The sequence below is a fragment of the Physeter macrocephalus genome, chromosome 6 (assembly GCF_002837175.3).
Source record: "Physeter macrocephalus isolate SW-GA chromosome 6, ASM283717v5, whole genome shotgun sequence".
Lineage (NCBI taxonomy): Eukaryota > Metazoa > Chordata > Mammalia > Artiodactyla > Physeteridae > Physeter > Physeter macrocephalus.
The window spans coordinates 33525158-33540689 of NC_041219.1; the positions used below are offsets into that span (position 1 = coordinate 33525158).

A 15532-nucleotide genomic window follows, 5' to 3' on the forward strand; every position below is an offset into this window, starting at 1 on the left:
GCTCACGGACCCAGCCGCTCCGCGGCATGTGGGATCTTCCCGGACCGGCGCACGAACCCGTGTCCCCTGCATCGGCAGGCGGACTCTCAACCACTGCGCCACCAGGGAAGCCCTCCTGCTCAGTTTGATTCATCCTCAGTTCGACCACATGAACTCTAAATTGTTTGAAAGGGCTTGCATGACGACTGGTAAGTTTCCCTCAACCTTTTCTCGTTCTAGGTTCCTATGCGGGGGCAGTGATTGCCATGCCGCTGGCCGGCGTGTTGGTACAGTACATAGGATGGGCCTCTGTCTTTTATATTTATGGTGAGTGATTTGATTTCATGAGTTCCCTTGGGTGACTCATAGAGGTGGTATTTTACTGTCTAATGGGGTTGGCTAAGAGTTTTCTGTATGAAAATAGAGATTACTAAGACAAGTTTATCATATAAATGGAATGCTTGTCTAGCGATGATTCATTTAATGTTTATATGAAAGTTGAATTTAATGAGCAGAACATTATCTTTCTTTAAATACCAGTTAATAATAACAACAACGGAAAAATAAACCAAACACTTTCTCCTAGCTGAATATGGTGCCGTTTGAGAATACTTTGAAATTTGACAAATTTAGAGATGGAAGAAAATGAGACCATATCATCAAGCCTTTTGTTTTTCAACTGCAGGTATGTTTGGGATTATTTGGTACATGTTTTGGCTGTTGCAGGCCTATGAGTGTCCAGCAGTTCACCCAACAATATCCCATGAGGAAAGGACCTATATAGAGACAAGTATAGGAGAAGGAGCCAACTTGGTTAGTCTCAGTGTAAGTAGAGACGGATGGATGAAGACTTACCTCTTTTTTATGAGTATTTCTCTCAGTGATTGTGTTATCCTCCTAAGAAAAATAATCTGTCAGTATATTCACTAAAAATCCCACGGTATTTTTACTCCCTAGAAATTTAATACACCATGGAAAAGATTTTTTACATCGTTGCCGGTTTACGCAATCATTGTGGCAAATTTTTGCAGAAGCTGGACCTTTTACTTGCTGTTAATAAGTCAGCCTGCTTATTTTGAAGAGGTCTTTGGATTTGCAATAAGTAAGGTAAACACACAGATGCTTCAAATATTCTTGAACTTTAAATCTCTTGCTTCTACTGAGAAAATCTTTGCATGATAAAATAAGTAAATTGCTGATCAAAATTCATAATGGTTCTGTGACACCTAATACCCTGGAGGTCAGACAAGTTATACATTCTATGCACAGTATACATAGCTATTTAATTTCTTCTTAGTAAGGATCAGGGCTGTATTAAGCTGCTTTTAAAGATTTGTATTATGCCTGATCTCAAAGTGTTTTTGAAGCCGACTCAAGGACTGCATATTAGGCAAGGATCAAAAGATTTAAGGGTGAGAGGTTTTTTTGTTTTGTTTTTTGTTTTTCCTATAAATTATTCAGTGAGGAGCGGTAAGAACCTTAAAGCTCATTTTGCAGATCACGGTCATAGCGATAACGGCCAGAGCTTTGTATGGTTTAGAAAGAACTTTTTCAAAGTCCCCAGCCATTGCCATTAGGTTGTCTGTGTTTCAGGGAGGAAGAGTGTGAATGGTAAAACATAAACTGTCATCATAAAAGAATTAAGCCTCCTTCCCACAAGGGAAAGAACAGCAGCCTAGTAGAGGTAGATGTCTGCATGGCTATAGGTACTGTCAGAAGTGACCGTGGAAGAGCTAGCACGGCCCATAGAGGCTGCCTTCGGAGAACACTCAGTCTGCGCCAAGTGTTTAACTACCATGTGCCGGGCACTCTGCTGCGTGCTGGGGCCTGTGATGAATAAAAGTCACCTCTGCCCCCAGGGAGCTTCCGATCTGATGGAGGAGACATTTGGTCTATCCTTAAAGCCATTCATTCATTCATTGTTTATTTATTACAGAATTCAGGTCTACCTTGGTCCCATAAAATTAGATGATTAAATCTGATGGTGAGGGGTGCGGTGGAGATGGTGGGGCAGGGAGTTAAGGAAGTGCCTCTCTCAGAAGTAGCTAAAAATAGCTCATTGCTTCTTTTCATTCCAGGTGGGTCTCTTGTCAGCACTCCCACACATGGTTATGACAATCATTGTGCCTATTGGAGGACAACTGGCTGATTATTTAAGAAGCAGAAAAATTTTGACCACAACTGCTGTCAGAAAAATCATGAACTGTGGAGGTACTGTGGATTTCATAGGTGGCTTAAGCAGCTTTTATAGAATGAGATGAAACTGAATTGCAGACCATATTTGGGGGTTTATGTCTAATCACTGAGCAGGATCTTAAAGGCTCCTAAGTCCATCCCCCAGTTGAGTGTCCATCACACCCCTGCCTAGTGGTTATTCAGACTGTACTTGTGCAACCTGAGATACGACAACTTGGGAATTCCCTGGCGGTTAGGACTCTGCGCTCTCACCGCCAAGGGCCCGGGTTCAATCTCTGATTGGGGAACTAAGATCCCACAAGCCACGTGGCCAAAAAAGAAGAAGAAAAAGAAAAGAAATATTTTTAAAAAGAGAGAGATATGACAACTTATTTGATGCATCAATATACACTGGCAACAGCAGAAATGCTTCTTTCATCTACTCTTAAGCCAAAGCAACATGATTTCCTGGTATCTATCTGTTTATTTTCTATCTTTCCCATATATCCGTCCACATATATAATCCTTTGCTTTTATAGTTTATTCCCTTATCTCCCCCTTCCCTTTCTACATATATACATGTTTTGGTAAGAAACATAAGAAAAGTATTTTCTCTGAATAGTTTTCTTTCTTCCCAACATACGCTTATGCATGGGGTGTACACACACACACACACACACACACACCATCCTCTTCCTTGTGTTATTTAGTTCCTGTTTCATGTTTTGATTTTGCAAAGATAAAATAGAAGTTGGGCGATTTTCCAAAAGAGGTAGGTAAAAGTAACACGAACCCTTACAATGCTTATGACAGCTCACCTTTTTAAAACCCTCCACTTTCTCCTTATCTTTTTTGTTTTGCTTTTGAAATTAGCATTTAATGAACACTTTCTGTGCCAGCCACTAAGCTAAATTCTTTACACATATTATTTTATTTAATCCTCATAAACCACCCTGTGGAGCAAGCGCTGTTATGTATTAAAGCCAATTTACAGTGAGGAAACTGGGGTATAATAAAGTGACTTGCTCGAGTGGCAGATCCTGTGCGAGATCCCAGGTCTGTCTGAGCTCATTGCCAATGATTTCGGTCACTACTGCTATCTCTCCGGGGGACTGGGGGGTCAGGGTGGGCAGGTGGGAGGTAGAGGACAGCGCCATCTATGGGCGAAAGTTCATAACTGGGATATTAAGTTGAAAAGGAAGGAATGGGGGCACTGTGACTAGATTAGATGGGTCAGGGCCCTTTAGAAGTGAAGATCCTATGGAGGGATGCAAGAGCCAGCAGGCATGATCTCATCGCACAGCATCTCAGGAATAAAGTCTGATCAGGGAGATTGGGAATAACCTGTCAGCATCTGGGCTCCCAGCAGTTTGACTGCTGGCCCCAAGCAGGGATTTGGGGGCCTACCCTTGACGTGAACTTAAAGGTTGGCAGGTAAGGGCTTGCTCTCTGATGGGCAGGAGGGGAAGCTCTGGGGCACTGCGTTCTCGATCTTCCCCAAGGCGGCTGAGGTAGGGAGAATAATTTCCTCATCAAAGATGTCTATGTCCTAATTCCCAGAACTAGTGAATGTGTTTCCCTACACAGCAAAAGGAATTTTGCAGATGTGATTAAATTAAGGATCTTGAGATGGAGAGGTTATTTTGGATTATCTGTGTGTGCTCAACATAATTACAAGGGTCCTTATAAGAGGAGGCATGAGGGTCAGAGTCAGAGATGGAGATGTGACAGTGGAGGCAAAGGTCGGAATGATGCAGCCACAAGCCATGGAATGCAAGCAGACTCTAGAAGCTCAGAAAGTAAGAAGAGAGTTTCCCCAGAGCCTCCAAAAGGAATGCAACTCGCTGACACCCCGATTCTACCTCTGTAGGACCCATTTCAGACTTCTGACCGCTAGCACTGTACAATAAAAAAGTTGTGCTGTTCTAAGTCACTAAGGTTGTGGTAATTTGTAATAGTAGCAATCAGAAACTTATATAGTAGTCAAAGTACCACTCCTCTAATGATCAGATTCTGTTCCAGCTGAATAGCCCTCCATACCAGGCCCTGAATATATCTTGCTGTCTCTGACTTTGCTCACGCCCTTTCCCTTTACTGTGAGCTCTGCTCACCTTCACCAATCAACCCAGTCCTCCCCACACAGCCTACTACATCAGCTCAAGTCTTTTCACTTGTGTTTTGTTAAGGCTACGTCAGCCTCCAGTGAATGCTCCTTCTATCTATACACTTGGTTGACAACTCATCATGTACTTCCTTGTTACAGCTCTTGCAGGGAAGTATTTTAGACAGAGGGAGTAGCATGTGCAACAGCCCTGAGGCAGACATGACTGTGACATGTTAGAGAACAGAAGGAAGGAAAGTCAGAATGGTCGGTACTTGATGAGTGAGGTGGAGAGTGACATTGAGGGGATCAGAGTGCACAGCTGGGGCCAGATCACGGGAGGCCTTGTAGACAGACCTACGTGGAGCTTGGGTTTTACTTGAGGTGCATTGGGAAGCAAATGGAGGGTTTAAAGGAGGGAAAGGGACATGATCTGATTTATGCTTTCAAATCGAAATAACAGAACTTAGAGTAAAAGAAGTGGAACTAGCTAAGAGGCTATTTCAGTCATTCCATGAAAAGAAGATGGTGGCTTGATCTAAAGTAGTGTCAGTGGAGGTGGACACTGAAGTGGATGGATTTCTAAATTCCATGAGCCTTACTTTCTTCTTCTTTAATATCTGAATAATAGTATTTACCTCAGATGATTGTTATGATTGTTATGATTGTAAATGAGACAACGTATATATGCACCCAGCATGAGTTCAGCAAACAGAATGTTCTTCACATATTTTAGTGCCTTTTTCTTCTCCTGTGCTCAAGACACTGACAAAACAGAAGTTTTCCAAAGGAAGCATTCAATAAGTATATGCTATTCAATCATATTTCCCATGGCCAAAAATATGCAACTTCTAAACCTAGAACTTGAAAGAAAATTCTGTGTTTAAACTCTACCTGTACAACCTCTTCTAAAGACAGATGCCTTGAAGACCCTAACAACATTTTCATAGGAATGTCTTGTTCATATTTAATTTTTCCTCAATCACCTTTGCCATTGTTTCTTCATAATTAGTAGTTTAGGTGGTGGTGACAACTCTCAAATATTTTAAATCCTTGAGAATAAATCCTTTTTTTTCTTTCTTTTTTTTTTTTTTTTTTGGCGGAAACTAGAATGCATTCATAGAATCTCCCCAGCCTCTATCCCATCTTAAAAAGAAAAGAAATCTCTTCACATGTCTATTCATGTCATTTTATATTTTGACATAGCAGAACCAGTCAGTGGGATATACATAGAAAAAATTTTTTAAAAGACCATGCTTATCCCTCCTTGCTTAAACACAGAGATGCTGCATTAGAGATAAAGACAGAGTTTTGTGCCATCACTGAATGAGCCAGATTGATTTGGATACAATGAAGCACTTACATGATCTTCTAGAGAATTTTAGTTGGTTTCATGTTTTCTAAGCCAAAATACAGAGGACGTTTCTCATCTGAGAAAGATCACACATTTCATGGAGTCTGCCACCTCCTTCTTTTCTTTCCATAGGCAAGAGATATTTGCTGCTAGAATCATTTAAAGCAAACAGATCACCTTAAGACATGATGCTCTATTCTAGTTCATTCTGAATCAGGGCACATTTCCAAGATCCTCAAAGACAGATGTCAAATCCTCATACCTCCCTCTGTATTACATGGAAAGTGTGAGTGAGGTCAAAAATTCTAGTCTGGCTGAATCAGTTGCCTGTGTGAACTTCAGGTGAGATGAAAAAATTTCTCAGGCCTTTTAATCCTTGTTCTATTTTTCTTGTCAGCTCTGAATAGGTTCACTTTCCAGGATCTCTTGATTACCCATGAAGTTCAAATTTTATCCTTCAGCTCCTGAAACGTACAGTTCTATCTTTAGCGTTTTCACTGTAGATAGGAACCATTTAGGCTCTTAAATGGTTTTTCTTTCTTTGAAAGTCTACTATTTGGCAAAGATCTTTTTGTCCCTTAGAGATGAATCAGTGTATCATTTGTAGGTTTTCTTCTTCACGTGTCTTTATTCTAATTCTTTGGGAGAATTAACTTTCTGGTACCACTTTGTTGAAAGTGTTAAAGGAAGTTTCAGCCATGTGCCTTGTTGCTTAAGACAGGCCACTTCTAAAACACAAACAGTATACAAAACACTAGCAGTTTTTCCTTATGTATATTTTAAACTGTTGAAACAAAATTAATAACAAGTAGTAATGGTATAAAGTCCACAGGTTTTTTAAATTTTTATTTATTTATTAAAAATTTAAAAATGTTTTCATACAATTTTTAAAGGTTACTTTCCGTTTATAGTTGTTGCAAAATATTGACTACTTTCCCCTTGTTGTATAATACATCCTTGAACCTATCTTACACCCAATAGTTTGTACCTTCCACTCCCCCATCTCTACATTGCCCCACCCCCCCCACCCACTGGTAACCACTAGTTTGTTCTCTATATGAGTGAGTCTGTAAAGCCCACAGTTTAAAAAGCACCTCTGCACCCATAACTGCATTGATCCTCTTTAGATGACCAAGTAAAACAACTATTGAGGCTTGCCCTATTTCTATGATAGTTCTGAAGAAATGGACTCAGACAGGTAAGCAACTTACCAAGGTTTACAAAAAGTGCTTTAGCTTGTCTTTTAACTTGTCTTGGTTTCCCTTTCTTTCCTTCACATTAATTCATCAAGCATTATTTATTGAGTTCCCACTACAAACTCACCATGCTCTGTGCTATATCTATGGTACCTTCCCTGGATAATATCACAGCTTTGTCAGGGAGGCAGAAATACAAATGAAAAACTACAAGGCAATGTTGAAAAGCTCTATAAAATGAGTAAGAGTGAGATGTCAGCTTTACTGGTGGGTGAGGGGCAGGGTTATCAGGAAAGCTTCTTAAAGGGAGTAATATTTGAGCTGGACTTTAAAGAATAGTAAGATTTCTCCAGAAAAGAGAAGTGGTGGGAGGAGAGTACTGCAGGTGAAGAAACAGTCTGTGGAAATACATTATGGGCACAAAACAGTGCTGTGATCAGGAAACAGCAGATAGATCTGTGTGACAACAGGCGGCTTTCCACGGGATACAGGTGGTGAGCAAGGAGGTGTGGGTGGCTGAAGATGAAGCTGGAGCCGCAGGAGGGATTTATTATACAGCATTGTACTCATAATACGTAACGATTGACAAGGTTTTGTTTTTTTTTGTTGTTGTTGTTGTTTTTGCGTTACGCAGGCCTCTCACTGTTGTGGCCTCTCCCGTTGCGGAGCACAGGCTCAGCGGCCATGGCTCACGGGCCCAGCCGCTCCGCGGCATGTGGGATCTTCCCAGACCCGTGTCGCCTGCATAGGCAGGCGGACTCTCAACCACTGCGCCACCAGGGAAGCCCGACAAGGGTTTTAAGCAAAGGGGCAACTGATCAGATTTGTGGTTTAGAAAGATAATGATCTAGAGAAAGGATCAGAGGAAGAAGAGATGGGAAGACCAACACAGTAAAGAGGTTATTGAAGTTGTCCAGGTGAGAGATAGTGGCGCCCAGAACTAAGACAATGGCAGAGGAGGGGAAAGCAGAGGTCGGATTTGACAGATATTTCTGAGGCCAAACCCATGGATTCTTATCTTATGTGAAAGCTGAGGAAGAGAAAGAAGTGCAAGATGATTCTGAGATTTCTGCATTGGACTTTCGGTTACCATTTGCTGAGCTGTGCCCATGGCCGACGATCATGCTAAACACCTTATATACCCAATTTCGTTTAACCTTCCAACGTTCCAAGGTTGTATTATGAGCTCCATTTGGCGGGCAGCGGGGGGGATGAGGAATCTAAGAGGTGAGGTGACTTGTCCAAGATCACACAATTTGTGATTTTGAGATGGAATCTGAACCCAGGCGCGTCTGACAAAGTCTGGGTTCTAAACGCAGGTGGATAGAAGTTTAATTTAGAGAAGAAGAAAGAGCGTGGTGGTGGTTTGCTTTGTTTGTTTCAGAGTGAAAATAGGGGAACAGAGACTTGATTTGGGCCTGTTGTCTTTGAGGTACCTCAAAGGACAAATGTGTGGTGATGTCTGGAATCGGCAGACGGTCCCCAGAATGAAGCATCATTTCATTGTCTTCTGCCTCCCAGGGTACTTCATGTCCCTGGAAATGGTATTTATATCATCTTTCTGTCTGCTCTGGGCTGAATGTGTGTTTGTCTGTGTGTGTGTGTGTGTGTGTGTGTGTGTGTGTGTGTCTGTGTGTCTGTGTGTTGATGAGAAGGACCATCTTCATAATTTCCTTACTCTTTTTTATTGTGCTGGATTCACTTATTCTGAATGAAAGGAACAGAAAGTACTTTTGTCCTGCTGTATTTTCTGTGCGAATATCTCGTGGCTTTATATAGAGGCCTGAGAGCTTGGCAGACTTCTGAAAGGGAAGATTCTGCCTTATGCTTTACAAGTGGTGAGGCTCTGCTTTTTGTTTCAGATATTCACTACAGCTTTCTAGTCACCTTTGGCAATAATAATATTTTATTTTTTAATTTTATTTTTATTTCATTTTTCTGTGAGAGACCATCACTTGTGTAATCAAAGGAGAGTCATTGATGGTTTTAGTATTTAGAAATGGCAGGGGGAACTACCCATGAACAACTGACAGTAAACATCCCTCATCCCAAGGGCATCATTGTACCTCCTGGGACCATTCAGTGTTCAAAGTACACCAGGAAAATGTTGGAAGGCTCACAGAACATCCGGGTAATGTTAGCATTGTCATGTAGTCAAGAAACACCCCAATAAGACTGTAAATATTGTGGCAGAATGTATGTATGTACTAAAAACTTGGGTCCATGGAAATAAAAACAGATTCTTATCTGATAAATTCATGAACTTGGGCTGATTGACATGAAAATGACTTTTTCCCCCCTGCTGTTTCCATTTGCAGGTTTTGGCATGGAGGCAACCTTACTCCTTGTGGTTGGCTTTTCCCATACCAAAGGGGTGGCTATCTCCTTTCTGGTGCTTGCCGTAGGATTTAGTGGTTTTGCTATTTCAGGTAAAGTGTCCTTTGGGTTTCCGAATCTTTTCCATAGATCCAGCAAGACTTGGGAGGAAGGAAGGAAAAGATATTGTAGCATCTTCCTTTGGTAGCCAAGCTATTCCCAAGGATCGGGACCACTGGCTAGAGACTTTCATCTAGTGGGGATGATTTTGTCAGATCACTGAGAACCAGCCTTAGGAGCCCAGTCAAGCTGGAATTGTTGATACTTTCTCCATCTTGGAAACAAACAACGTGCAGGCGCTGCCTCTGGGGCATGGGCAGCGCGTGTGTTGTTGGACGAAGTGACACCTTCATACTTCAGAACCAGGTCACCCTAACTAACGGAGGCTCTCGTGACCTTTTCAATCCTCACCTCCTATTAGAGAGCTGCTAATATTAACTCAAAAGTCAAACGATATAGTCATTTGACATATAGTCATGGAATCAGAAGTTTTTAAGGGTGGAACTCTTCTTTAGATTTTTGTCTACTCCGAGGCTTTCATTTTCCAAACAAGGAAATTCAGGTCCAGAGAGGTGATGTGACTTTCCAAACAGGCTAGAGCAGGAAGTAAAAATAATAATGGTGATGATGAGAGCTAACATTGATCAGGCACAAACTCTGTGCCGGGGACTGTTCAAAGCCCACTCTGTGTATTAACCCCTGTAATTCTCACAGCTACCTTAAGGGCTATCAGTCTCCCATTTTACCGGAGCAGAAACCAGCCTACTGTGTGAGAGGTCACAGTGCTAGCATATCATGTCTTACAGACTTCAGAAGCTCCCTATGCAAAACTGGGTGAAAAAGTAAAACTCAGTTTTTTTTTTTCTAACTTTAAAAACATATTGTAGGACTAAAAAGTGTCATTTACAGAACACTTCACATATATTGCATCTATCTGACAAAATTATGAAGCAAATGATATTACCATTATTTTACTGAGGAGTAAATTGAAACTCAGGAAAACTGGGGACTTTCCTATTGTCACACAATTAGTAGCAAAGGAAGAACTAAGTTGCAGTCCTGCCAGGCTTCGTGTCTGTACTCTTTCCACAATTCTGGGCTGTCTTAAAGATCAAACAGGGTGGTAACATCCCAGAACAGAAAAACATGGAACCTGTGGTCTAAACTAACATAAAACGGGGGCTTGATCTTATCAAAATACAGTTGACCCTTGAACGATGTGGGGGTTAGGGGTGCTGACCCCCAGCACAGTCGAAAATCCGCCTGCACCCTGTAGTCGGCCCTCTGTATAAGATGTTCCTCCGCATCCTGGGTTTTGCTGTATCCTCAATTTCTCATCTGAGGATTCAATCAACCACAGATCCCGTAGTCCTGTAGTATATACTACTGAAAAACAAATCCGCCTGTAAGTGGACCCATGCAGCTCAAACCTGCTTTGTTCAAGGGTCAACTGTAAATAGAGCTGATAAATAGTTAAATTAGGAAAAAATGTCTGCATTAAAAGTAGCTTGCAGCTAACAACGGGTTTGGGGATGCAGAGACCTGGGTTTAAAGGCCCTAGAAACCTAAATGGCTTTTCTGACATTGTTTTTAGCTGAACGCAAATGCCTAGGCTTTGTATCAGAATAGAATACTCGCCAATCATATTAATTGCTTCTTATCTCTGGGTTCTTTTCTAATAAAGTGTTTACTGCATTCAAATCAACAGTAAGATTAATTAATCTTGCAGCTGTTTTATATTCTGATTTTCTGCCACTTTGACCTGAAAGAGAAGGTATGTTTATTCCAGAAAGGTTTTCTCAAAATTCTCTCTGAATGGAGGTAGGAAAAAAAAACAACCAGCCAATGTGCCAGATTAAGGAAAATATTTTTTTAATTCTGTTTTCAAGTTCTTTGCACAAAATAGAGAATTAAAAATCAAGACCAAGGAAAATAAAAATATGAATAGACAAAACCTACAGCCCCCTGCTGTAATTTCAGAGCTCAAATTGGTAATTAATTCAACAACTATTTATTGAATGCCTACTATGTGCCAGACACTTTGCCAGCTCAGGGAAGATAGTGGTAAACAAGGCAGATGGATAACCAACCGTAAAGAACCTATATGTTGGCTTTCACCTCTATGTATCTATGTAATTAACATATATGATTTAACTTAATTCTTACAACAATTCTATAAGACTGATTATCCCAGTTTATAGGTGAAGAAGCTGAGGTTCAGAACGTTGAAATCCTTTGTCCAGGTTTGCATCTCAGTTAAGCTGCCAGGTCCGAGGTCTGTCTGACTCTAAAATGCACCCCTGGGCTATACTGGTAGAACTGGTTGCCAGTGCCTGATGTCTCCTCTTTCAAAGCCTTATTCCTCCTCTGCCTTCCTCCTCCTTCTTCCCACTCATTCTTGTGTCCTGATAAGCAGATTAATAGTGAGGTGTTGGTGATTTATTATTTTACCACTCCTAGCAGAGTTATCTACAGATAGAAGACCTCAAAGAGAGGGGCGTGCTTAGAAGTGGCGGCGACAGCAGAAGTAGTACTGGTATTGGTAATCATGATAGTAACCAGAGCCTAGCTGTTTGCCAAGAGCTCTCGTATACATATTTCCCCTGAGTCTCATCTCACAGCATCCTTATGAGTTAAGTAGTAACATTACCCCCAAATTAGAGATGAGGAAACAAAGTCCTAAAACATGACTTGTTTAAGAGGTAGGAATAAGATTCGAATCCAGATTTACAGACTCCAAATCAAGTATGTATGTAAAAGTGTTTTGAAAATTGCAGAGGATTCTGCCAATGTTTGTGTAAATCTTTCTTATCAAAGAAGAGTCCTTTCCATTATGCCATGTGGCTACTAAGGCAGACCTACATATGGTGGCCTTTTGGGAGCGAGTTGAGAGCTAGGAGGGAGGATATTATGAGGCAGGGTTTGCTTCTAAGCACACTCTATGTGATCATGTGATTGTTTACTCTGAATAAATGTGATCCAGCCTTCGGGCTTTTCAGTATTGCCCCAAACACCATTATTTTGGGCTTCTAAGCCTAGAAGGTACAGGTGCCATAATTCTCCCCATGGAGAACTCATGGCAGTCATTGCTAATCAATCCTAGCATGTTTTTCTGTTATGTGCAGACACAGCCTGACAATCCTCAACCCAGCCCTTCCAGTAAAGGTATCCATTAGTTACATGTAGAGGAAATAGATGGATGAGAGTTGGGGAAAGCTAGTATTTTCCAAAATGTATTTGGAATTCTGTTCTTGAGTCTGACTGTGAGGTGTTTGGCTTCACTGTAGGTTTTAATGTCAACCACTTGGACATTGCGCCCCGCTATGCCAGCATACTCATGGGGATCTCAAACGGAGTGGGAACCCTCTCTGGAATGGTCTGTCCCCTCATTGTGGGTGCGATGACCAAGAACAAGGTAATGTTTTCCTTTGGGGCTGTGGGTTACAGTATCAGGGCACTGAAGTACTGCACAAACTCTCAAGGCCCTACCCCAGTCTGTGTAAACGTTTATGTCCTTCACTTGGCTGAGTCACTTGAACTTCTTTTTTTTTTTTTAATTTCTTCTTCGTCTTTTAAAAAATTATTCTTTATTGGTGGCAACAGGGCTGACTCATGTTTGGGTCTATGTTTCTTAAATTGAGAAATAAAAGGGGTCTGTGTGTGTGTGTGGAGGGGAGGTGTTAATACCATAGACTGTTTAGAGATACAAAGAAGAAACGGAGGTAATTAACTTAGGGTAAATAAATTACCTGATTGCTTTATAATCATAAGTAATTAAACTTTACAGCCCATTTCCATTTAGCATGTTCCAGCATGAAAATATTAGTGTAGCTATACTTCCTTATTATGAAGAAAATAAACAAGACATTAATGACCCTTCCTAAGAACCTAAGCGGGTGTGGCACGAAGTCGTTACTGAATATTTGTGTATTTAGACTAGAGTGGGTGGCACAGGAAGATCCCAGATCCATCCAGAGTTCAGTCACAGGCCACATGGTTTCTTAATCTCTGTCTTTGAAAGGGTTTTAGATGCTGCTTTCTGCAAATAAACATTTTTTGATACCATGGAGTTTCTCCCCAACTATTTTTTGTTGTTGGATTGCCTATTGCAAATATGACTTCAGAAATTCTCCCAGCTTCTTGGAGAGGAAAGTGTGGGATAACTTTTCTTATCTTTTGATAGAAAAGGAAGGTGGTCTTTGGGGATTTTATAGGCAGAGGATCCATGCTTTGTCTGTTCATGAGACGAAAGGATTGGTAATATGATCATTAAATCTCAGATACTGTCTGCCCCTAACTTTAAACACAAATTCCCGTTATTTTTGATACAGTATATTTTCATAGAAAATATGATTATAATTAAGCTATTGACAGTCAATACTGAGCATTTTCATGGCTCAAATTGTCATGTATCCAAAGCAAGCAAGAGGGAGACCTCTGATATTTACAATGGTCGGTTCCTAAAGCAAGTTTAATTTAACCTATTATGTGAGTGGAAACCTCACTTGTATATTCAGAAGAGCTGTGAAGTGGTGCAGCAAGGAATTTATAGGATGTTTATTTTGTAAATATTTTTCTAAATTAAAAAAAATGCATATTCATTGTAGTCTTAACTTTCCTTTTTTAAACACTTAAATTCCATTTGGGTCCTGGGCATACTCTGTCACATGTCCTCCTGAGAAGCACAGCATTTGCCTTTGGGGTGACCAAGTGCTTTTGTCCCAGTGGAGGCCTCCAGAAGATACTGTTAATCTCTGTTTTTGGTTAAAATATTAATTGGTACCGTGTTTCCTTGTTTAGACCCGTGAGGAATGGCAGAATGTGTTCCTCATAGCTGCCCTGGTGCACTACAGTGGCGTGATCTTCTATGGGGTCTTTGCTTCTGGGGAGAAACAGGAGTGGGCTGACCCTGAGAACCTTTCTGAGGAGAAGTGCGGAATCATTGACAGAGATGAATTAGCAGAGGAGATAGAACTCAACCCTGAGAGTTTCACAAGTCCCAAAAAGAAGACGTCGTATGGAGCCACCACCCAGAATTGTGAAGTCCAAAGGGAGGAATGGAGAGGACAGAGAGAAGTGACTCTTGATGAGGAAGAGCTGACATCCTACCAGAATGAAGAGGGAAACTTCTCAGATACATCCTAATGTCTGAGGGGGCACTTCTGGTTCCTCCTCACTTTAGAACCAGAAAGTATCCATTCCTATTGCTTTCTATTGCCAGAGGGTCAACTCTAGGGACACTGGATGTGGGGGAACGGGGAGAGGAGGTTTACTTAGCAATAGGGAAAAGATAGATATTATCTTGCAATGACAACCTGCTCTAAGTTGATAAAATCGGTGGCTATAATTTTTTTGATTGGCAGTTGACTCTTCTCTCTAAGAACTAAACTTATTCAGGAAAGAATGACTAGAAAAATAAGAAAGGCAATACCATGTTTTTCAAAGAAAAATGGAAGGAAATGGGGATATTTGGCCTGGAGGAGAGAAAACAATAGTTGCTACTACATTTCTGAGAGCAGCCACGCAGAGGAGGGTTTCCTATTCCTAATAAAGGCCACGACCTACAAAGGCCCTGTATTGTGCCAGGTACTTTATAACATTCTCATTTAATCTCCACACCCCTATGACATACATTTTTTATCCCCATTTTACAACTAAGGAAACGAAAGCAACAGGAGATTGACTTGCCCAAGGTCATCCAGCCAGGGACAGTGCTGAGATTGGTGGAGTCCAAAATAGGTGGCAGTTTTGGAGAAGACGGTTTCACTTCAGATTAGAGAAGACATTTTTAATGATGAAAACTGAAAATGGAGTGGGTTGTCCTGTGGATAATTCCCTATTTTGGCAGGCGTGGGGGATGGAAAACATTTGGATTGATGTGGCAGAGAGCGTTCAAATATTGTGTGAGAGACTGGATTCAAAGACCTTTAGGGTCCTAGGTGGTCTGAAGAGCCAAATGATTCTGTGAATCCATAGTTTTTCTAAATAAGAAGGGTCACAGACTATATGAGAGATTCAAATAGGTTAAACAAAGAAAAATAAAAAGCTAAGCAACACAGCAAATTTCCAGGAATCTGATGGTCAGAATGGCTGAGAAGAACTAAATTTCAACCCTTCATAATATCAAGAATGTGGTTAAATAATGTCCCAAATTACTTGTAAATCTTTAAGATGTTTACTAATTTAAGAAGTTGGTTCATGCGTTTTATTAGGTAAAATTCTCTTAGAAGAGTCCTCTGTTTTAAAAAATGTATGTCTTTAGCCATTTCTGCTGGTGATATTAGGAAATTTGATCAAATTATACAAAATTACGATTGAAGTATTCCTAATAACTCTACTTGGAATGATATT

General features: G+C 40.8%; 1 protein-coding gene across 1 annotated transcript in view; it reads left to right on the top strand.

Annotated features, from left to right (window-relative positions):
* Positions 1 to 15187, top strand: part of SLC17A8 (solute carrier family 17 member 8) — a 49618-nt gene extending 34431 nt beyond the window's left edge. Inside the window, exons 6-12 of the mRNA XM_007103363.3 lie at positions 220 to 306; positions 665 to 804; positions 937 to 1086; positions 2058 to 2190; positions 9124 to 9234; positions 12469 to 12596; positions 13982 to 15187. Coding sequence (XP_007103425.1) covers positions 220 to 306; positions 665 to 804; positions 937 to 1086; positions 2058 to 2190; positions 9124 to 9234; positions 12469 to 12596; positions 13982 to 14326 — 1094 coding nt within the window. The 3' untranslated portion in view covers positions 14327 to 15187. The remainder of the gene's footprint in view (positions 1 to 219; positions 307 to 664; positions 805 to 936; positions 1087 to 2057; positions 2191 to 9123; positions 9235 to 12468; positions 12597 to 13981) is intronic.
* Positions 15188 to 15532: the final 345 nt, after the last annotated feature.